This window comes from Cydia strobilella, chromosome 18 (genome assembly GCF_947568885.1).
Source record: "Cydia strobilella chromosome 18, ilCydStro3.1, whole genome shotgun sequence".
NCBI classification, from domain to species: domain Eukaryota; kingdom Metazoa; phylum Arthropoda; class Insecta; order Lepidoptera; family Tortricidae; genus Cydia; species Cydia strobilella.
In genome coordinates, this window is record NC_086058.1 from 13,213,413 (window position 1) to 13,236,805 (window position 23,393).

The 23,393-nt window shown below is 41.1% G+C and overlaps 1 protein-coding gene across 2 annotated transcripts in view; it reads left to right on the top strand.

The window, feature by feature from the left end:
* LOC134749554 (zinc finger SWIM domain-containing protein 4-like) overlaps positions 1-22,712 on the top strand; it is a 94,197-nt gene extending 71,485 nt beyond the window's left edge. Inside the window, exons 2-23 of one of the 2 annotated variants that reach the window (XM_063684540.1) lie at positions 953-1,046; positions 3,287-3,414; positions 4,179-4,390; positions 4,889-4,969; positions 6,304-6,591; positions 7,295-7,422; positions 7,666-7,743; positions 8,245-8,337; positions 8,564-8,721; positions 9,730-9,839; positions 10,844-11,057; positions 11,539-11,689; positions 11,774-11,915; positions 12,584-12,807; positions 13,226-13,359; positions 13,587-13,765; positions 14,348-14,463; positions 15,041-15,191; positions 15,797-16,018; positions 16,402-16,524; positions 17,445-17,631; positions 18,257-22,712. In XM_063684540.1, coding sequence (XP_063540610.1) covers positions 953-1,046; positions 3,287-3,414; positions 4,179-4,390; positions 4,889-4,969; positions 6,304-6,591; positions 7,295-7,422; positions 7,666-7,743; positions 8,245-8,337; positions 8,564-8,721; positions 9,730-9,839; positions 10,844-11,057; positions 11,539-11,689; positions 11,774-11,915; positions 12,584-12,807; positions 13,226-13,359; positions 13,587-13,765; positions 14,348-14,463; positions 15,041-15,191; positions 15,797-16,018; positions 16,402-16,524; positions 17,445-17,631; positions 18,257-18,387 — 3,344 coding nt within the window. In that variant the 3' untranslated portion in view covers positions 18,388-22,712. Of the gene's footprint in view, positions 1-952; positions 1,047-3,286; positions 3,415-3,616; positions 3,741-4,174; positions 4,391-4,888; positions 4,970-6,303; positions 6,592-7,294; positions 7,423-7,665; positions 7,744-8,244; positions 8,338-8,563; positions 8,722-9,729; positions 9,840-10,843; positions 11,058-11,538; positions 11,690-11,773; positions 11,916-12,583; positions 12,808-13,225; positions 13,360-13,586; positions 13,766-14,347; positions 14,464-15,040; positions 15,192-15,796; positions 16,019-16,401; positions 16,525-17,444; positions 17,632-18,256 lie in introns of those variants that run through there. The other variant, XM_063684541.1, reaches the window with a different exon arrangement.
* The last annotated feature ends 681 nt before the right edge of the window (positions 22,713-23,393 follow it).

The window sequence follows — 23,393 nt, forward strand, 5'->3', positions numbered from 1 at the left end:
TGTGAAAATTTCAACTGTCTAGCTATCACGGTTCATGAGATACAGCCTGGTGACAGACGGACAGCGGAGTCTTATTAATAGGGTCCCGTTTTTACCCTTTGGGTACGGAACCCTAAAAAGGTTGTAGAGAAATAACTGGCTTGTATCTCGAATAGCCCAACTGGGGAAGACAACAATAGTCATTGTTGGACCTTGTCGTTTTTTAGGGTTCCGTACCCAAGGGCAAAAAGGGGACCCTGTAAGACTTCTCTGTCCGTCTGTCTGTCTGTTTGTCACCGGGTTGTATCTCATGAACCGTGATAGCTAAAGTTGAAATTTTCACAGATGATGTATTTGTGTTGCCGCTGTCACAACAAATACTAAAAAGTGCGGAACCCTCGGTCGGTGAGTCCGACTCGCACTTGTCCGGTTTTTAGTGATACAGGAGGTAAACCAGCAGACGTATCGCCTGATGGTAAGCAATTATCGTCGTCTACACCTGCAAAACCCGCGAATCACGTTCGACGTGTTGCCTCTCTGTCGCACTTGGAAATTCGTACGTAAGTGTGACAGGGAGGCAACACGTCGAAAATGGTTGGCGGTTTCAAGAGGGGTTTCAAGTGTTGCTGGCCTTTAAGATGGGGTCAAAAAGTAGCCGAAAAAACCTCGCGATTTGTGCACAAGGCCTTTCACATTTCGAAGCAATTCAGGACCTCTAAGACAAAGCAAGCCCAACAGTCGGGCGTGCCCAAATGATATGCCATTATTTTGTCAAATGTGGTATTTTCTATAAAAAGGGACCTTATTGTCGATGGCGTTTACGCCATTATTAACGATGCTCCGATATGAAATACAATGCCGCGCGACGCTGTGCGGCGTAAGCGCCATCGACAATAAGGTCCCTTTTCATAGAAAATGCCCCAAATATATATTTTAATTAGTGTACATACTTATAGATGGTATTTGTTAACAGGTTTCCACTTGAGCGGGGTGGTGCGTGCACCGGCGGCGGTTCCGCCATGTTCGGAGCCCGAACGTCTATACAGGGTCACTGTCTCCTTCGACCGGTAAGCTTATTTCTAACTTATATGGACATATTTATTTACCCTAAAAACAAGCAAGCGAAGAAGATGAGATGGACGTATGGCCACGCTTTGGGCAGACAGAATAACGTCATTATAGACCAGGATATAGACCGAGATTACCTTTTGTATTGTTTTTGAGCTCCCGATATTTCGATTCTATGCAGTTACATGCATCTTGTTCACGGGTAAACTGAAGATAGCGGATGGGTGTTAAAGTCACACTACAAAACCCGCCCGGTCAATATTATAAGTCTAGTGAAACTAACCGTGAAAGATTTGCCACACTGGATGCGTTCTGCGGGCAGCGGTCAGATCAAACTTCAACTTCAAAGGTTGCTGTCAATGTTGTTCATACATAATGCGGGTTTGACCTGACCGCTGACCTCAGAACGCATTCAGTGTGGCAAATCCTTAAATCATTCAAAACTGTCAGAATAACATCAGACTATAGCCACATTACAGCCTCGGGCCCAAGATAGATCGGCTTCGAAAGCACCGGTAAAGTGTCCACAGTCTTCTCGTCCCTCAGTCACGAGGATACGACAAAGAAGAAGATTTACTGTAAGGCGCGGGCGGGGTATTGGGGCGGTACAATAGTACAAACCGAACTTCGCAGTCAGTTTTGAGCTATAGGGGGTGTCAAAGATCATGGGCTTAGTATGCCAAATTTAAAAAAACGCCACAGCTCAGACTGTCCCTATTGAAAAACTATAGATTAAAGCATATCTCTAGAAAAAGTTGTCCCATCAGTTCCTGAAAGTTAAGGATTCTCGAACCTAATTGTTGGAACTTTGTTGTATCGGGAGAAACGGGTTTTAAAGCCGCTTCGGGTTTCGTTTCAACAATTATCGTAACATATATATCAATGTTGTGAGAAAAAAATATTAAGGTTCCTATTTGAAACAGAAGAATTGTTCATAGATATCTTAAGGTTTTCAAGTAAGAACCTTGAAACCTTTTAAGTAAAATTTAAAATAATACTATAAAAGTAGGACCATTTATTTTCCTAAAGCCAAATTCCTCTCAAGCGTAAAGTGCTAAACGGAAAACAAAGAATTCAAAATAAAGGGGTCAGAAGCGCCTAGCCATTGTTAAATAAAGGCTTTTTTACTAAAGGCGGTCGTCAATGCCTTTACAATACTAAACTTTGGCTACATAATAGATGATTCTTTGTGAGCGTTTATGGCGGACGCGAGATTTGAAAAGGTTTGATTCATTTATGAAATTATTTACTATTGCTTTGCGGCTTGTTTTTGCGTTTCTAAAATTAGTACGAGACTACTAGCAGGATCGCAGGCTATGATCGCAGGATTATAATATTTTTATGTAAGTTAGGATTAAGGATGACTCACTCAAGACCGGGCCGGACTCGGGCTGAGGCCAGTGCAAATTCTATCATGGGGCCCATGAATTGTTTTAATTTTGTCGGACGAAGTGAACGAAGTGAAACTTAGGTTTTTTACGTAGGTGCGCGGGGCCCCCAAACGCGCTAATAATATATAATAATAATGGCTAATCCGCCACTGGCCGAGGCGTCCGATATTTCATTATCTGCAAGTAACATACGAAAATAAAGTATGTAGTTTCATCGTTCATTCTTACGTTACGTTACGTAGTTACGTTAGGCGTGAAGGGAGTGCTCAGATAATTCCTTTTGCAATTAGGTTGAAAGTGGTGGCAATATCAATTTGGTTTATTATGCATGGTATCACTCCGTAGGCAACACGATGGTGAGAAACGTGACACGAAAGATCGAGACAAAAATACGACGTATAAACATGTCATGTCGTAATGTTCTGTCCTTTACTATGGTGTACCGTTATCTTCCAGCTGTCTGTGTGCAAGTTACAGGCGCCCGCCTGATGGCTATGAGTTTCATAGAATTCGTAGTTATTTGACGCTAGACAAATATCAAATAGATATAAAAATTAGAAACCACGAAAATTCATATTTTCGCCACATCTATCGTGATCATCACTTTTAAGGTGCCGTTCGGATTGCTGACTGCTTTGCTGCCGCAAATGTAAAACTCAATTTGGTATCCGGACGGGCCGGATCTTCGACATTTGCGGTATCAATGCAGTTTAATTTTTTCTCTCACCTCAACTGCTGAAAGGTTCCAGTTGGTCTTTGCATATTTGTATATTGTGTCTTAACCTGTCTTATGTACAGTAAAGTGTTTACATACATGCATACGCTAATTTTTGCGCATTTTTCCTCAGGTGCAAGATCACCGGTGTGACATGCAGCTGCGAGGCGCGGGACATCTTCTGGTGCCAACATGTTGTGGCACTGGCGCTGTACCGCATCAGGAACGCAGACTCCGTCCGACTGCGAGTGCCCATATCAGGTAACACGCGAGATCACCGGGGTAACTGAGGAGACATCATACAAGATAACCGGCGTGGCTTGCAGCTGCGAGGCGCGGGACATCTTCTGGTGGCAACATGTTGTGGCGCTGGCTCTATACCGCGTCAGGAACGCAGAGTCCGTCTGACTGCGAGTGCCCATCAGATAACACACAAGCTCACCGGGGTGACTGAGAAGACATCATACAAGATTACCGGCGAGACTTGCAGGTGCGAGGAGCGGGACATCTTCTGGTGTCAACATGTTGTGGCGCTGGCGCTTTAGCGCATCAGGAACGCAGACTCTGTTCGACTGCGAGTGCCCATATCAGATAACATACAATTGTATGTTACCTCTTCTTAAGATCACCGGTATGACATTCTAACGGACCGGCCCAAATACACTTTTCTTTAGTCTTGAATAAATACGGTAAAATACAATATTGGATATGTTTGTATATTTTACTCACAATCGAAGTGAAAAGTAGAGTGTATAACTTAGGCATAAATGTCCGTTTATATCCTCGACTATATTAAAGGTCCTCGCTGCGCTCGATCGCTTTATGTCCTTGTTGTACAATCTACTATTTACAATCTGATATTCATCTGTCATGGACTTCACACTGTTCTATTAATTTTCCATGACGCTCAACTCATTATCAAGAATTTCCATTCCATACATATTTAACCCTGTTTTATTTCTGTATTATTCTGTATTTCTTCATTTGAACATTAAAATAAATTTTCCATTTTCCCTTCTTTTCAGAAACCCTCCTCCAAATGGACAGGCAGCAGCTTCAAAAGTTCGTCCAGTACCTTATCGCCGAGCACCACACGGAGGTGCTGCCGACGGCACAGCGGTTAGCTGACGAGGTCCTTCAGGCCCGGTCGGCTATTAACAGGATCTGTGGTGCTCCGGACCCTACGGCTGGACCGCCACCAGATGCTCATCATGCATGGCATTTGGATGAACAACAGGTAGGTACTTAATCATGTAGTAAACTAATACTATAATTAACAAAACTATAGGTCCAATAGGCTACAGGACCTGTGTTGTCCCAGATCATGACAGCTGGGCCGCCACCACAGGCCCATCTGGCTTGGAATTTGGACGAGCAGTAGGTACTTATTTAGCCGTGTAGTACCCACCATTGTAGACAAGTCCCTACACTCCCTACAGGTTTACTACCTTTACCACCTACTCTATCTTTTACTTGTATTGCAGCAACCCCAATCAAAGCCCAACAACTTTATTATATTTCTTTTGAACAATAAAAAGAATAGAATTAATAAATAATAACTTAGTAGTTAGTAATATCAAACTTATAAGCTAATTTTGATAAATATTCAGTTGATTGTTTTTTTGCTTGAGGAGGTAACACACGACTTTTTCCTTGTTCTTGCGACATTTTAACAAATTAAAATACACTCTTAATCTATCATAATGATTCTAATTCGTATTTGTATTTATTACAGGTGTGCGAGCAAGTCAGGGCGTACTTACTACAGGGGACTTATTACAATGCAAATAAGCAACTCAATTCATTATTTTCTAAGGTAACTATCATCTACTGTCCGCGCGCCAATTCCGTGCATTCGGAGGTCGAGGAAGTGGCGGGGTGTGCGCCGCGCCCGTACGTACAAAATGACACCACTCTGTCATGACGCCCAACATTCCTAACATTCCTCAGCCGTGCACGGAATTCGCGCGCGATCAGTAAGAACTTTCTTTGTGATAATGACAAAAGACTATTACGGTCACTGCTTTTCCGACCCCTGTAAGGATATTGTTTTCGTTCTATTTTACGTTTTCTCTTTCAATCACGTGATGACAGAAAGTGACGATTACTCTATCGCAGCGGTCGGCAACAGGCGGCGGCCCTTGCGACCCGCGAGCCTTCCTGGCTATTTTGTATGTCATATTGACAAACGACAATACCTGATAAATTAAAGTCATAAATATTAACAAGTGCGGCCAATTTCATTAACTACTATGTGGTCCTTGACTGCTAAAAGGTTGGCGACCTCTGCTCTATCGCATGGATAGCAAACCTATTCTGTCCACAGTAATCGTATTGGCCGAGGCATTTTATTATTACACTATCACAATATAATGATAAACTCTTCTGGTAAATACCTATAAAAGAACTGCCTAACGCCATCACTATGACATATAGGACAGGTATTTTTTCTAGACACAATTGACACAGATGTGATGGGAAAAACGATTAAAAACCACAAGGAATTTACTCAAAGTAGTAAAGTCATTTCGTATAAGTGTCTCTCGTGCGGCATCTGATAAGGCTACTACATAATTATATGAATGTAATAGCTGTCACGAGGTAGCAGCAACATTAACTTTGACCGTCGATGACACTTATGTGTTTGGAATAAGGTTGAGAATTGTCAGTTAACTGTGTTGACGATATTACAGTTGGATTTAGTACTTTTAGTAATTTACTTACACGTTCTAGCTTTATTATTAACATTCTAATGGATTAGTCACAAATTTGAAACCATAGTTACTTTTAGTAGATATGTAGTTTTAGAAAAAAATATATCATAGGCTACGGTGACTGACCATCAGGCGCGCCGTTTGCTTGTTTATGAAAAAAAAATTTATAGCTGAAGTAGATGGCGTTGTACGGTGCCATATGTTTTGCAAAACCATTAGCTTAGAACACCAGCATACATATTTGTATGTAGAGCTATAGCTAATAACTTTGCTGACTGTACGCAAGCTGTCAAATTCGAAGCACAAATCTGTCTAATTGTTTAGCATGTAAATAAATCTTTGTTTGAAACTTAAAGGATACTAACCCTATAAGTCGTGGTCATATTTTCACCAATTGGGCTTTTTTACCAGAATTATAATTCCTCATCACTTTCAGGTACGAGAAATGCTTCGAGCCCAAGACTCCAACGGTCCTCGAATGCTAATGCTCATGACTGAGCAGTTCCTCTCCGATCCTCGCCTCCTCCTCTGGAGGAACCAGAACACCCCCATGACAGAAAAGTGCCGACAACTTTGGGAGCAGCTAGGAGCGCTCTGGGTCAGCATAGTGCTGGACCCGGGCAGCAACAAGCATCACAGGATACAATGGAGGCACTTGTTAGAGAAGTGGAGTGCGGTGGAGGTGTGCCCTACTGAGGATCCGGATTACAGATCGTTTCCACTGGTGAGTTGTTTCCAATAACGTAGGGCCGAAAATACTACCCTGCGGAACGCCAAAGTAGACACGTGACCGGTTGCTTATCTCTCCTTTCTCGTTTTCTCATGACTGAGGTTCGCTACCACATGAGGGCGTTATTTTGTGCACCAAGGCTCTCCATTCTGCACGTTTTTCCGCCGTCCTAATAATAGTCGCCTGTGTAGACCCCAGGTAGGCCCTCTTTATCACCGACCCTCCATCCACCATGCTAACCACAATGCGCTTTTCCGTGTTATCTGGCTCCCGTCTGGTCACGTGTCCAAAGTAATTAAGGATCCGCTGGAGGCAAATTATAGATAAGCGGCACTGGACTTTTAATTCCGTCAGCGGCGGCAGCACAGTCGCATTTTTATCGCTTGTCACCATGCCTGTCACGTTCTAACAAGTATATAAGTGCGAAAGTGACAGGCGATAAAAATGGAACCATGCTGCACCAGCAGGATTGCCTAATCACATTCTCACAACTTAATTGTTGTCTGTGAGCTAATTAGATTGCATCTAGAACATATTATTATGTTAGATGATTGGAAGTCGACATGGTATCAAAAGCCTTAGACAGATCAATGAACACACCTAAATAGATATCGTATTCGTACTTTTGTGGCACTATTGCATAGTTTGTGTGAATGTGAATAATTCACTGGACTAACGAGTTTATTCACCATTTCAGTACGCGAGAGAAAGGGAAAGAAACGAGAGAGATCGTGACAGAGATCACAGGGACAGGGACAGAGAAAGACATCGTGATAGGGAAGAAAGGGACAGGGAGAGGCTACGAGAGCGCGAGGAGAGGGACAGGTAATTCTTAATCTTATCCATCAAAACTTGCGTTATTATACCTACGAATGACCGAGTCACAGACCGAGTATAGGTCTTGTTTCTGTACATTATATTATTAATAATAATTCATTCTATACAATACACGTCTCATGTGCGAGAGGCTTTGGGTTATAATCGCCACGCTGGCCTAATGCGGGTTGGGGACTTCACAATCTATTAAACGCCTTAATGTATGGACTAAAAGTGTTTGTTTTTTTGCAGAGAAAGACATAGGGAAAGACAAAGGAGAGAAATGCATTCCCATTCGGAGAGTTCCGATGAAGAACCTAGACCTAATAAGTAAGAACCTACGTTTTATATAAATTTACGATAAGCTCATGCTACCATAAACTGGGGTAACTTTGATACGTGGGGTAACATTGATCATCGAATTTTAAATTATAAGGAATTTGTTTCTGAACGCTTTCATTATCTATTTCGGTTAAGCATGCCAAACACATCATGAAATGTTTAAGTTCGCGTTCTAAAATCAACTCCCTATTTCTCAAAAATCGATGATCATTGTTATCCCGCGAATCAAAGTAATCCCATTTTACATTAGTGACCTTCACATTCAGAATGCGAATGAAGAACTGGCACGAAGAAGACACCCTTTAGTTCAAATAAAATTACTCCAAGATATACATAGAAATTAGTTAACATAGTGGCTTAATATTTCAACTTCTAGACATATCTCGAGACACATCCTGAGGCATCAAGATTATTTTCGAGGTGCCTAATATCCTCAATTACGTACCTACTCCATATTGTACTAAAATAACAATAATGCATTTGTTTCAGTTATGAACGAGAATACAGGAGAGCCAGTAAGAGATTAAGACTTCACAACCAAAGGCCGGCGCCTTCGCTCACGCCTCGAACAGTTTTCCACAAGTAAATATAATCACAGTTACCCTTTGTAAAAGTGAAAAGCTTTGGGGGCATTTTTTGAAGTGCTATCCTGCTTCACCCTTTGACCATTGAAAAAGTGACCTTAACATTTAAAACAATAGATTAAAATTCCGATCCTAATCCGTGTCCGAGGTGTTAAGGTTTATTAACCACATAACCAAGGAAATACCAAACATGTATAAATAAGCTAACGATTTCCTTTTCTCAGAGCGCTGGACGCAGTAGACATATCCTGGGAGAATGAGCACCTGAAGAACATCCTCGGCAGCGACGAGTACGCGGACTGCGAGAAGGGCAAGCCGGGGGGATCCAACACTAAGCAGCCTTACCCTAAGTTCAACGACCTTGGACAACCTTTGTGGCACGGTAAGACAATTTTTAGAGTTTTGAATGATTCACGGTTAGTTTCACTAGACTTATATTGACCGGGATATAGACCGTGATTACCTTTTGTATTAAGTGAACGCAGCCGACGCGCAAGAATGAGAGTAGACAGAGCGCTGTCTACACAACTTTGACACCCACCCGCTATCTTCAGTCACCCGTGAACATGATGCATGTAACTGCGTCGAAATATCGGGAGCTCACAAATAATACAAAAGGTAATCACGGTCTATATCCCGGTCAATATAAGTCTAGTAAGACAATTTTTCTTTACAAATAAAACACATTTATGCCGTTTGTGCCCAAATAAACATTAAAACATTCACATAATTATTGAAAACACAATATATTATGTGACGTTCTCAACGCGACGTGACGTGACACATTGATCTTGCGGATACACTTCGACCCATAGGGATCTTTTGTGTAATTACCCCCTTAGGAAAGATCCGTCAACTACTCAAGAGCTTTTTCGACCATCTCCATGTGCCGGATGATGGAGCTCATGGGTAACGTTTTGAATTCCTTTGGTTTCAGATAGCCTGCTCCAAAGTCCTTTATTCTTGGCTATGGCCCTACTACGACCATAGAAAAACCAGTAGTCCAGATGTTTCGGAATAAGATTGTACGATGATGTGGGGTGCCCTGACAAGTCTTTAAAAATTATATTGTAAGATATCTAACGAGAAGTAGATTAGGTAAAATTGTGATAAAGTGGTAATGTAAGCATTGTAAGGAGATCGGGACACTTTCAGGCTCTATTTACAAAAAATCTAATACGTAATCACTACATAGTATAAAACAAAGTCGCTTCCTGCTGTCTGCCTGTCCCTATGTATGCTTAGATCTTTAAAACTACGCAGCGGATTTTAATGCGGTTTTCACCTATCAATAGAGTAATTATTGAGGAAGGTTTTAGTGTTTTAATGTAACCCGTGCGAAGCCAGGGCGGGTCGCTAGTTAGAAGTAAAACGATGTATTTGTCCACAGAGCACTTGCCTGTGGTGGGAGCGCGGATAGAAGCGCTACGGGCACATGGGCGTGCGCCGGCGGCGCTGCGGTTAGCTGTCAGCGCCGCGAGGGCCATGCGGCATCGGCAGGTCAGTATCTAGCTGCTTCTAACCCTCGGGTCGGGTCGGGTCGGGTCGGGTCGGCTCGGGACCTCGGTCCACGGAACGCTCGCTCCGACCATTCACGCTCGACACAGGCGGACCGCAATACATTTGTTTTTTTCAATGTATAGCTGTTGGCGTCAGCGTCGAGCGTGCGTTACGTGACCGAGGCTTTTTAGCGCCACTTGCACCATCCCACTTAAACCGTTAGCCCAGTGTCAACTTGTACTGGTAACCATGGTAACTCCAGGTTTAACCCCGGGTTAGTAAATGGTGCAAGTGGCCCTTAGTGTGTAAAGTGAGTGGACGTTCTACTTCGAACAGGGCATTCAGCGAAAACGCAAACAAAAAACGCAAATCTTGACTACTTTGAAAAAAACTCATCTTGTTCTGTTAATGAAAAGAAAAATGTGGTAACTATGTATGGGATGCATACAGAATTACTGCGTTTTAACTGTACTGGCGAAATGCAAATGTATGTGTGGCCTCTGTGAACGCTGCACAAATCCCTTGGACGCTCGAAGCCCTGCCGAACGCACTTCTGGACACTCAATAAGGTCGTATAATTAGCTTAGGCGTTCCCGGCAGGGTCGCCATGAGATATTGTGCTAACGCACGCCATTGGTTTTTCTACACATATTATCTTTAGTTATAAAGATAGCTTCTTCTAAATAGAAAAGTACCCCCTTAAAACATGTTACTTTCGCAACCAATGCGTTTATCCAACCAAGTACTCTGCTATGTTTACTTTATCCCCCTTGTGAAAATGCTCAGGTGCCTAATAGTACGACGCAGACGAGTATAGGCTGCATGGTGACAAAGATTATTATTATTATTATTTATATATTATGTAATTTTAATAGACCTATATATTCAATGTCAACTATTTTTAATTATTCTCTACAATTTTTTGACTTTCAAAAAGTGTTCTGTATGAAAATATTATGATTATGATTATGATGATTATGCTAAGTTACTAATACCGTTGACAGGAGGTCGCCCAACAGCGATGGCAAGAGGTCGGCGCCGGCGAAGCCTCCTCCAGCGGCGGCGCCACGCCCGCCTGCCCCGGGCCCGACGCCTGCCCCGGCACGTGCGGAGAGCGGGTCAAGCTGTCACAAGTGTGCGCGCACATGGACCCGGGGGCGTGTCTAGCTGGCGGGCCGACGTGCGCGCTGTCGCACTCGCACCGGTGTATAGGGAGAGGTGAGCGAACGAGACAGTACCTTCAGTAATTGATGGGGAGAAGAACGGCTCAAGCTATCCCAAGTCTATGGACCAAGTAGCGTGTCGGCCGGGCGGGCCGATGTGCGTGCTGTCGCACTCGCACCGGTGTATAGGGAGAGGTGAGCGAATGTGATAGTGGCGGGGAATGGGTTAAACTGTACGAAGTCTGTAATTTTTGGTTGAGACAGTTATGAGCTGTAGGTACTAAAAAGGTGGCCATTTCTTTCACAATTGAATGTTCTAAAGTGCCATAAAAGAGCCAGGTTTTGAAAGAGCCACTTGCATTATTTTAGTAGTTTCGGAACAAGTTTCGGTTCAGAGTAAGTTTTGTATAAAACATTGGACTGATACAAAATTTGTTCTAAAACTACCGAAATAATACAAATGGTTCTCAAAACCAAACCACTTCTCCCCTATACCAATGCCCCCGTTTTATATTTTGTTCCAATTTCCCTTCCAGACAGCTTATGCTGGACGGGCTGGACGCTGGAGGCAATTTGGTGCGTGTACGAGTGCCTCGCGGACGCGTGCCTCGCGCCCGACGACCAGCGCGCCTCGCCTCGCCTCCATACGTATTTGGACGAGGAGCCCAACACTGGTTTGCCTCCTAGGTAATTGATAATGATTGCTGAAAGGGTGAAATGATATGATATGCAATGATAATTTTTTACTGATCATTATCTTAATTTTAACAGATACCAGCACGTACCCGTAGCAGGCAGCAAGAACCCCGAAGAAACGTACTTGGCACTAGCTCTAGAAGCAGCTCTTCTAGGACTGGGCTTACAGCGGATGTTACCAAGCGGTCTCTACGCGCAAGAGCGTTATTGCAAACAGGTAATGTACTGTAAAGTACTGTTTTATGAAATCCTAACATTTCGAAAATATTTAATATTATTAGCGACCCGCCCCGGCTTCGCACGGGTGCAATGTTGATGTATTATACATATAAACCATCCTCTTGAATCACTATTTTAAAAAAAACGCATCGAAATCCGTTGCGTAGTTTTAAAGATCTAAGCATACATAGGGACAGACATCCATCCAGACAGCAGGAAGCGACTATGTTTTATACTATGTAGTGAATTTGACGTCCAATAAAGTTGAGATTAAGATAATGTGGCTCTAAATGTCAAAGGACTGCCTGATGTTACTATTTAAAATATCTACCATAATAACGAGTTGCGTTTATAAAGTATAGCTTTAAGCACTAAAGAGTGACAGATGTAGGAGCTCATTATGTCTTAAAGTTAGCAAAGTATTTGTAGTTATGAGAACTACTACATTCAGAAGCCAGATCCCACTTAGTATGTCATATGGGGCATTTTCTATGAAAACGGACCTTACTGTCGATGGCGCTTACGCCGCACAGCGTCGCGCGGCATTGTATTTATATCGGAGCATCGTTTATAATGACGTAAGCGCCATCGACAATAAGGTCTTTTTTTATAGAAAATACCACATATTTTACCCGAACTTTACAAAGTTAACCCTTCCTTTCCCAGGAGGAGCGACTAATAGGCCAACTGCAACGCGTGGAAGGCGAGGCGGCGGCGGCGGTGGGCGCGCGCGTGGCGACGGCGCTGCTGGACGGCGGCCCCTCCTCGTGTCTCGGCGCGCGAGTGCATCCCCGCTCGGCGCCCGCGCATACGTTCGCAAGGTTCCTGTTCCTGGCGCTGTTGCCCGCGGAGCCGGAGTTAGCGTATAGAGTGGGACTGAGGGCTATGAGGTACGTCCTTGCAAAGATAGGTATAACTCCGTAATAGATGGATACAGTCTAAGGAAAAAAACGTGCCTCGAAAATCAAGAAAATTTTATTCTCTATCAGATGGCGCCACTACCTTTGGCCTACTCTCGTATAGATGGCGTTGATGGTTTCGTTTGTTATTTAACAATTTTAACGCATATCAGTGAAACATGATGGGTCAAAAATGTCAAAATCATATAAAAATAATTAATGCAGTAAAAAAATCATTTACCCATATATAAATACATTTTTTGATATTTTTATTTTTAGTTTTAATCGTGTGTCGATGGATGGCAGTGAATTTACTGTGGCTACAAAATTTACTGTGACAGTACCGCTCTATCCTATTATATCCTTTGCTCGACGGCGGCAAATCTAATGTTTGTTTGTTTATTCACAGATTACCAATGGTGGAAGAGGCGTATGCGTTAGACAGCGCCGGCGGGACCGGCGCGGCAGGCGGCGGCGCTGGTGCGTGGCACACATTACAGCACGCCGAGCAGCAACAAGCGGCTCTCGCCAGCGCACTCTTAGGTTTGTTTGACAGTCACGCCGATTTTTTTAACAAACAAGACGATTGTATAAAACTTTAGACGTTTTCGTGTTTTATTTGTGTGTTTATCATGAATCATGATTGTTAGTTTCTGATTAGCTGATAGCTTAGTAGCGTAGTACCCATAGTACAAACCTTGCTAAGGTTGGGTGTAGGAATATCTATGTAAGATTGTCCTCAATTTTAATTAATTTATATCATGTAACAGGCGCAGCAAGAGGCAACCCGGGCCGTCTCCGAGCCGCGCTAGCCGCCGCACAACGCCACGTGCGTTCGGCAGCACAACTGTTCCGACTCGCACAGGACGCGCTGCGACACGCCGCGCCGCCCGACGCGCCGCACCACCACCGCGACCTGCTGCACGCCGCCTTCGAGCTAGGACTGCAGGTACATCACTATACTACACTATACCAGTGTTTCCGATGCACCACTGCGACCCGCCGTAAAACGCCACGTTCAGCATCACAACTATTCCGACTAGCACAAGACGCACTGCGACACGCCGCGCCGCCCTACCACTGCTGCACGCCGCCTTCGAGCTAGGACTGCAGGTACATCACTATTTACTACAATGTTTACATTGCTAAGCTTCGTCGAGCGAGTCTTAAACATAAATTATTCGGTGCGGAAACAAAACAATGGATGTCGACTTCCGGAGAAAACGCCAAGAATAACGAATTAGTGTTTCATCTAAATTGCAGGTACCACAACTTTTCACACTACAGGCTTTAATCACTAAGACACAACATCATCCTACCGACTGCGAAAATGTTACGATTTATGAATGACCACTTCAACAATGGAGGGCCACTTCTTCGTAATTATTTCACGGTGTACAAAAAAGTTTCTTGTTTTACAATAAATTTATTCCATTTCCCACAACACAAGCCATCTGGAGCTTACTGTGGATCTGGGTCGATTTGTGTAAGATTGTTCCATAATTTTTAATATTTATTTATTTATTTCCAGGTGCTACGGATGACATTATCCTCGGTGAACTGGCGGAGACGCGAGATGGTCCGCTGGTTAGTCACGTGTGCCACGGAGCTCGGGCTCGACGCGCTGCTCTCTATCATGCAAAACTGGTACTTACTCGTATTTTTTTTTAAATTAAAAACAATAGAGAGCTACGAACTATTCACTATTTCATGCAAAATCACACAAAAAAGATTTTCTCTACCAGCTTTTAAAGACATAATGTAGAGGAATAGCCCAAAAAGATCGAAGCCTGTGCTAGGGCTAGTTACAATTAGTATATAGTAGTAGTATATATCTAGTTACAATTAGCATATTAGTATTCTTTAGTTGTCGAAGTTCTTGAACTTTAATTCACGTTCACGGCAAAGCACGTGTCTTATATCTTCCCGCTCACGGATGTTGATATATTTAAAAGTTTTAAAACGGACTGTAGTTTCTTAAGAATAAGTTTTTTTTTGCTTATCAAATTTAACCTCTTGCAAGTTCTCCGTCCTAATACTTATACTTCACAGTCCTAATACTTGCACAAATTACCTACACTGAAATTTGAATTATTAATTTCCATTCGCTTAATTTAAATTATTTAGTCGATTTTCTAAAAATCATGTAGGTAAACAATTTAGAGACTGGTTATACTATACGATATGATGGCCTTCATGGTGGTAATACGTTTTTTGTTTGCAGGTACGAGCTGTTCACGCCAACGGAGGCGACAGGACCGGTGGCGGCAGCTGCCATGTCCCACGCCACGGCGCTGCGTTTAGGGCTCAGCTTCGAGCAGCAGGAGAAGCTTAGCGCCTGCGCGAGGACGCTAGCCCTGCAGTGCGCCGCCAAGGTGCGTACACTAATGTGAAGACGGTCGAGAGTAACGCAGCGTCCTACGTTAGCGAATAACTCGCGAACGCGAAGCGGCGCGGCGCGGCGCGGTGCGGCGGGCCCACGGCGTTCGCGTTCGCAACAAGATCGCCCACGTAGGACACTTCTATGTATCAAATGATTGATTCACCCCGCGCCGCATCGCGTTCGCGTTTTGTTCGCCTACGTTCCGTTGCCGGTCAAGGTTTTTAAACTACGTACCGGACTCGTCGAAACGAATAGTTTCTTTGGAATAACGGAGAGATTCTCCGCACCACCTGACGGACGGATCCTGGATCGCCGTGTGGTGCGGGAAGTTGGAGGCGCAATTAAACAAGTGAATGCTGATTAGACTAAAGTTTTATTCAATAAACACGTAATTTATAGCTACAAAACAGCATTATTTACATTATTTTCTCTTCCCGGCCCCATCATCAGCTAGATGATACCTTATAATTTGACATGCCTTACGTCATATTATAAGGCAAATAGCTCACCCCCTGATGATTACGGATAGATCATAATCATCTGTCTGTATGGATCCAGTTCGAAGGAGTGTTTATTCGATAGTGTTTTATCCGTCAGGACCCGCCGGGCTGCGCCCTGAGCGCGCTGTCGGTGTGCGAGGGCTCGGCGGGCGCGTTCGAGGCGGCGTGCGCGGCCGTGGGCGGCGCGGCGGCGCGCGGCGCGCTCGCCTCCAGCCAGCTGTTCGCCGTCGCCAGATACATGGAGCAGCGCGGACAGCCCGCCAGGGCCATGAGGCTGGCGACTTTAGCCATGAGAAATCTGCACCTCCATTACAACCAGGTGAGGGATTTGTCTACCGGCGATACTTTTAACCGAGCAAATATATGTACAGTCTGCGAAAGTCCAGGAGCGTTCGTAACGGGGACAGCCGGCGTGGACTTTGGGCTTCATTATAACCGGCCAGGTAAGAAAGATAAAATAACTTAGCACGCGCTGTCTAAGGGTAAATAGGTTCCGATTCGACTGTTTAGTTCACTGACCGCAGCGATGGCATGATGACTTCCTGACTTCCACCTTATCTTGGGCATCCTTATTCAAACGTCTTGCACCAAAATTAACTTCAACTTCTATTTTTTATTGTTTATTCATATAAACACGCTCTTTCATTCCCATGTTCTTAGCTCTGATTCATCTACTAACGATTTCGTTTTTTATCTTTATAGGACAGCCATCCAGCTATTGCAGATATTCATTGGGCCGTAGCGTTGGCACATTCGCTGGGTCGCGCCGAGCTGCAAGCCATGTTGCCTCTTCTCGTCAAGAACGTCCAATGCGCTCCAGTATTGGTAAGTACGAGTAAAAGTCCAGTGATTATTGATAAGAGCACATAAGAGTTTAATCAGGTCTATATCAGACCATTTTAACCGCTTTTGGGATACATTTACGGTCTCATTTCTGTGTCGTCGTACCACGGTTTGAAACTGCTAGCGACCATGAACACTGCCATTTAAGGCATAATAATATTATCATATCATATCATATCATTTGTTCAATGCAACCATGGTATTTTACAAAGATGTTAAGTCTAATCAAGTACAAACATGGACCCTACTAGGGTGTAGCAGTTTACATTATAATTATTCTTACCCAGTAGGTAGTGGTGAATAATTAAATATTGGCTTATAACTACAAAAGGAATACAATCTTAACATTTTTCATTATTATATAAGTATAATATTGCACTCATCACATATCTATACACAATCGAGGCTAAGGTTAGTCTTGGAAGAAATCCTGCAAGGAATATGGGCATAAGTAGGCCTTTAGTTTTTTAAAGTTGTGTTTTTTTTTCGTTTAAAATATGTTGGGGAATTTGATTTAAAAAAATTATAGACATTGCATGCGGACCTTTATTGAACATATTATTACTCAGTAGGTTCAAATTCATATAAATCTTAGTAAAGTGTTGATGTGAATCGTACAATCTCTCTCTTATTGAGTGAATCGTACAATCTCTCTCTTGTGAGTTTTCGTAGGCGCTGTCATGCCTATGTTTTTTTTCTTTTTATTTGGCGTTTGTCGATGTACAGTCCCGGACTTTAATTGTTAAGCCATTTAGGGTTTACTTTACATTGGACATTTCATACCGTTACTGAGCCAGTACGTTTTTTTTTTGTTTTTTTTTTATATTGTCTACCAAATTAGCTTGGACCAGAGCTATCTTTTTGAAATGTTGATCGTACAATAAGCACAATTGGTATTCCAGTCGGACGTGCTGCGGCGCTGCTGCGTGGCGGCGGCGGGCTGCTCGCGCGCGCGCCCCCCGCCCCCGCGGCCGCCCACGCCGCTGCGCCCGCTGCTGGAGGCCGCGCTGCGCGCCTACGCCTCCACCACGCACGCGCGCCTCGCGCACATCTCCCCCCGACATTATGCAGACTTCGTCGACTTCCTAGGTGAGTGTGCAGTGTGGACCCAACTTTACTTTCGAGGAATTCGAAGACGATATGAAAACCGTTAAGGGTCTCATACTGCTGTCACTATGACAAAGTTCGAAATGGCACAGAAATCAAATAACTTGACCATACTAGCCTTGTACTCTTGCCATGATAAACAGAAAGTGTTAAAATGTGCCAAAAAATTTGCTAATATACCTTCAGCTTTTACCAGGCGATAAACTATAGTTGGTCAAGCAAATCTTGTCAGTAAATAAGAACAAGAAAAAATACACTCATCCAATTCTTTTGGGCGCCGGCACCAATGCAAGACAAAGACAGTATGTCTTTCTCGGTCTACGCCCGAAATGAGATGAGACAGTCCCTTGACAAACTATCTCTTTGTTTCTTAAGAATATAAAATTTCATAAAAGGCACCTTGGACTTTCTGTAGCGATTGACTACATTGCCAACATTTAAAAAAATTGATTTTATTTGTCCATAATTAGCTTACCATCCATGTCCAACCTATTGAAATCAACGCACTAATGTCACTGTCCGTTACTGAGTTGACCATACCATACCGAAAACAGATTTTAAATTATATTTCAACTATGCCCTAACCATAAATCTTTTTATGTTGCAGGTAAAGCTAGAGACACATTCGCGCTCGCACACGACGGTCCCCATCAGTTCGCAGCTCTGTTACAGGAAATCAAACTCAAGTACAAGGGCAAGAAGAAACTAATGTTCCTCGTTAAAGAGCGCTTCGGCTGAACATTGATGCCATATATATAACGGTTATTTTTGTATGATCACCAACGATTTTCATCTTGAAAAACGGTTTTAAGTAGCCAATATCCTCTTACAATACCTAACTAAATTGGTTTGTCCAAATCGAAATCTTCCAAAAACCTGGATTGCATTTCTTAATCTAGAAACAAGCTGGACTAAGCCCAATTGACTGATTTACGAAATATTAATATCATAAATTGCGTATTTGAAATGTTTTTAAATCTCTCAATTTAACCTGTCGCCAAAACTAGGTTCGTTCGTCCAGAACCTTACGAGTTTTGAGGGTGCGGTATGTAGTCCAAATGTCAGTTTGGAAAACTCGAATATTCCAAAATGTATAGTATAAACGCGGTTGTTAGTAATATTTCGGAAATTATTCCAGTGCGTTAGGATAGTAATATGGACCTTTATGACGCAATTGCTGTATTTCTTCAAGTATGATATCGGATCTCAAATTCAGAATGGCTCAGATTTACATTTCGTTTATAATAGGCAATCTTTTTTTTTTTCATTGCAACAGGGCGAAAGAAGCGGCTTTAATATGTAACCTTAATTTTACAGTTTCTAATCAATGACATTTTAAAGATCCGTTTTGTTCGCTCTGCTACATTTTATTGTTACAAATATGAAAGTGTTAAGCGCTAGTCGGTATTCCAACGCTGTTGTCATTTGTTTTTTAAAAGTGCAATCGATCCGTTTGTTTTTTTGTTATATTCGTGCAATATGGCGCCGTTCTTTACTGTTTGTCTTTGTCTATGGCCATAGACGAAATCGTACTTTTACCGGTAAGGTAAACATCAATACCTCATACATGGTAACACTGAGTACCAAACCAGTCTAACGTAAAGTATTATTTTTTATTTAAGGCATAGATAATAGACCTCAGAAATGTCATTTTAATGTAAGTAAATATTGTAATGATCTCAATGATTCCATTTTGTGTAAATAGACTTAATTGGTGTAAATATAGATAAGCTTAGGGATCGGAGGTATGTACGTATAGTTCTTTTCGGTTTGTGCGAACGGTTTAGTTTTCTTATCAGCAAATGTAAATGAATCAAGGATACTCTGAACGGTATTTCTTATATATCAATATATGTTAGGGTGTTTGCACAGACCTAGGATAGTATAGTTCGCCGTCGTATAGCGTCCGTAATGGAATCAATCAATAAATATGACAAAACACCAAAGAAATATTAAAATAAGTCCAAAAGTGTGAGATAACCATGCCGTTCTCTCTTTAAATGAGCGTCCACTCTCTTCTCTATGGTGTAATTTTTTTCAACCGCCTTACTCCATTTTTAAAGAACTTGATATTATTATTTGTTCCTAGCCAGACTGAAAATTATTAAGGATCTATATTTGAACCACTTATTTCCGCCTTCTTGTTTGAAGCTCTCATGTTCACTTGTTTATGTTAGTTTTAAATTGTTTTTTTTTTTTACCAGCTTACGTTTGGCTAGATGACAATTGGTTTATAAAGTGGAGGCTAATTAATATTAGTTTTTACTTCATTATCCAATTATCAAGTATGTTTTGCATATTATACTTTTACTTCGGCGTCTTAGACTCTGGTATTTTTAAACTTGTAACTTTCACTCTAACGTAGCGTAGATAAACTAACAAGAAGTGCATTTATAAAGATAGATGTTTAATGTTTAAATACACATTCGGATAGTGTTCAAATATTAGTATGAATTGGAAATAGTTATTAAGGATAAAAACGGGGAATTTTGTACTTTTTGTGGTGTTGTGGGTTGGGCAACCAGTCTTAAAAATACTTAAATTTTACGGAAATTGCCAACCCTATTATGTGTCAAATAAAAAAATAGAGTCACCACACATGACTGTCTAAAATTTGTTTCGTTTTATAATTATTGTATATAAATATTATTGGTAAAGTCTTTAGTTACAGCGCTGAGTGTTCGAATACTTCCATCTGGGATTGGCACAATTTTATAATCATAATAATAAATATAATAACTGGCTTTAGTTCCCTTTATAAACCAAACGAGCTTACATAAAAATAGCCAATTCGCACAATAAAGAATAATTAAATCAAAATTGGACTGTCTTGAATAAACCTATATGAATGAGAACATACATATATAAAATTGCGTATTCAAAATATGTGTACAGATGTAGTGCATAATTGTTTTACATCGTATTTTCTCGGAAACGTTTATATTCGTCATGCTACGTCAGTCAACCTCAGTACTTTTTGTACCGAGACTGACTGAAATAGCAAGACATGTTCGTACGTTTCCGTGAAAAAGCGATGGAAAATAATTATGCACTACATCTGTATCGGCCGAGAAGTGAATGTATCAAAGGGAACAAAGCTGCAATCAGACAGCAAGTTTTTAGTTTCGAATGTAGACTAGGATGACTTGTCAAATTTAAAAGTAGAGTACACAAACAGAAATATGACAGTCATATTTTTGTTTGTCATATTATGACTACCTACCGGAGTTTCGAGGTTTGTCTAAGTCTACGATTATATACGTTTGCATTTTCAGCGCCATGTAAAAAAACATTTGTAATTCGGACTGATAAGCAAACAATTAATAATCAATGCAAGATTCTAAAACTTAATAACATTCAGTTGATTTTCGCTGACTGATCGTACAGTCAAGTGTAAAAATGTACCTAGATATATTACTGCACCTGCACTCATCATACTAAAAAATATGTCCCATAGCTCTTAAGTCAGCGAATTACGGGTCATCCATTAATTACATCACACGTTTAGGGGGGGTCAAGAAAATGTGACATGCTGTGACAAGGGAAAGGGGGGTCACAAACTTATTTAAATTAATTTATTCGCTGTACAGTTAAATAACAAGTTTTTGGAACGATAAACGTTTTTAATCGTTTAATTTTCTTTCCTAATATGATTTAGATTTAGATTTATTTATTTCATAATATTAAATTACAATATAAATTATTTTTACACTAATCTATACGAATTTATATTATGATCGTCAAGTGGAAAATAACAATTGATTATAATTATACAAAAACAATACACAATTTAAAAACCATTTGAATAAGCAATCGATTAATTGATAAAATATATTTTTGGGTTATAAAATGTCTAATATTTCTTTTGTCAAAAATATTTTGATAAAATATTAATAATATATAATTCGTTTTGACGATTTCATTGAAAAAATGTGACGTCACACCAGGGGGGAGGGGTTTGCCAAATGTGACCAAGTGTGACAAGGAGGAGGAGAGGGGTCAAAAAACCTCGAAATTCGTGTGACGTAATCAATGGATGAACCCTTAAGATCTATGGGACATATTTTTGAGTAAGTTGCACGCACCCATATTTTTTAACTTGACTGTATATAAAGGTACATTTATTTTGGTTACCCAGTCTGAACCATGGTACAAATTGTACATTTTGTACTTATTCGTAAGTCGACTGTGTAAATTTAGAAGCAATAATTTCGCCTTAGCCGGCCTGTGTTTCAAGTGTTTACTGAAATTGTATAAAACAAGCCAGTTGTTAACTGTAATCTCGCCCAAAATATTGATAAATACTTTTTAAAAAATCAAAACGAACCAAATTTCAACACTGATATATTTACTTAAATATATAAATTCGATAACTGATATATTTGTTATGGAAATAGTAGCAAAAGAGCGAGATCTTTCGCAAATAGTTCGTCGTGAACAAGTTGTATAAATACCAATATCTTGGGCGTAATTTATTTTATTATTTATTAATATTTGTCACCATTTCAAATTCATCTTCACTATCGCTTAGTGGTTGAAAGAAATATATGATATTGTCATAATTTAAATGTATGAATTGTTATCGCAAATTAAGTATTTTCTTTTAGATAGTAATACTGACAAGGACATATTAAAAATTCATGTCACATAATTTCAAGTTTCAACCATGCTACCGACTTAACAAAAATAATGTGAATTACTTTTTTTTATCTCGCTCTGTAGTATGTTTAGGTATGTGGACAGAAGAGTGATAGCAAATCAATCAAATTACGTTCTTGTACATTAGCCTACGTAGGATTTCCTAAAGAACTATGTCACTTAAAGTCTCTCACTTTTCTGTTCAATAAGAAATTCATACAGAAGTCGACTTGCCAAATTGTAACGCCAAACCTCAAGTGCCTTCAGGCGAGTCCATTGCGCCAGGCCGGCTGTTCGATTCCCAACCTTATTTGTACGTGCTCAGTGTCGATTATATTTTGTAATTGTGTTTTACGTAAAACGTGGACACCCTTCAGTGCTGGTATGACGAAGGTGATACTTTCAATATAAATAATTGAAAACTATTTTGTGTTTTATTTTATTTTAAATTACACTTTGTAAGATACCTCGTAGGGCACTTAACGGCTAACTGCAAAATTATAAGCTAAACGTTCCTCGTAGTATACTCGTATCCCTTTCAAAATTAAATTAAATCCAGCCACAGCTTCTTTGTTAGAGTTACTTAAGCTGCAGTACAAGCAGTTGGTACTTTTTTGAAAAAAAAAGTTGAACATCTTTAGTTTTCCAATTGGGTCTTTCGAGATATTTTCAAAAGAGACATTTGGCGAGAAGGCCGTAACGTAAGACACTAATCAACAAAACTTTCTAGCTTAGATCCCAATCGAGCTGGCCCATCCCCAGTGGACTATCAACAACACTTCCCCTTCTCCTTGTAGCGTCCATCGAAGGCGTCACACCTAAAACACTAAGCTGCAAAAGTTTCACCAAGTTATTCGCCATTTCCATTTTATTAGCGTCATCCATCTGTGACATTCTCTCAGCCAAGTCGTTTGGCAACGCAAAGTTACCCCCGGATTTCCGTGTGAAGGGATTTCTCGGTTGAAGCTTGAGTTTACGTAGATGTTTCATTCTGCTATTGACAGTTTCATTTTCTTCTATGTTCGGTATAGTCTCATCATAAGTATAGTTCGGTATAGTTTCATCACTAGGTCCGTTGTCCGGTATAGTTTCATCATTATTACCGT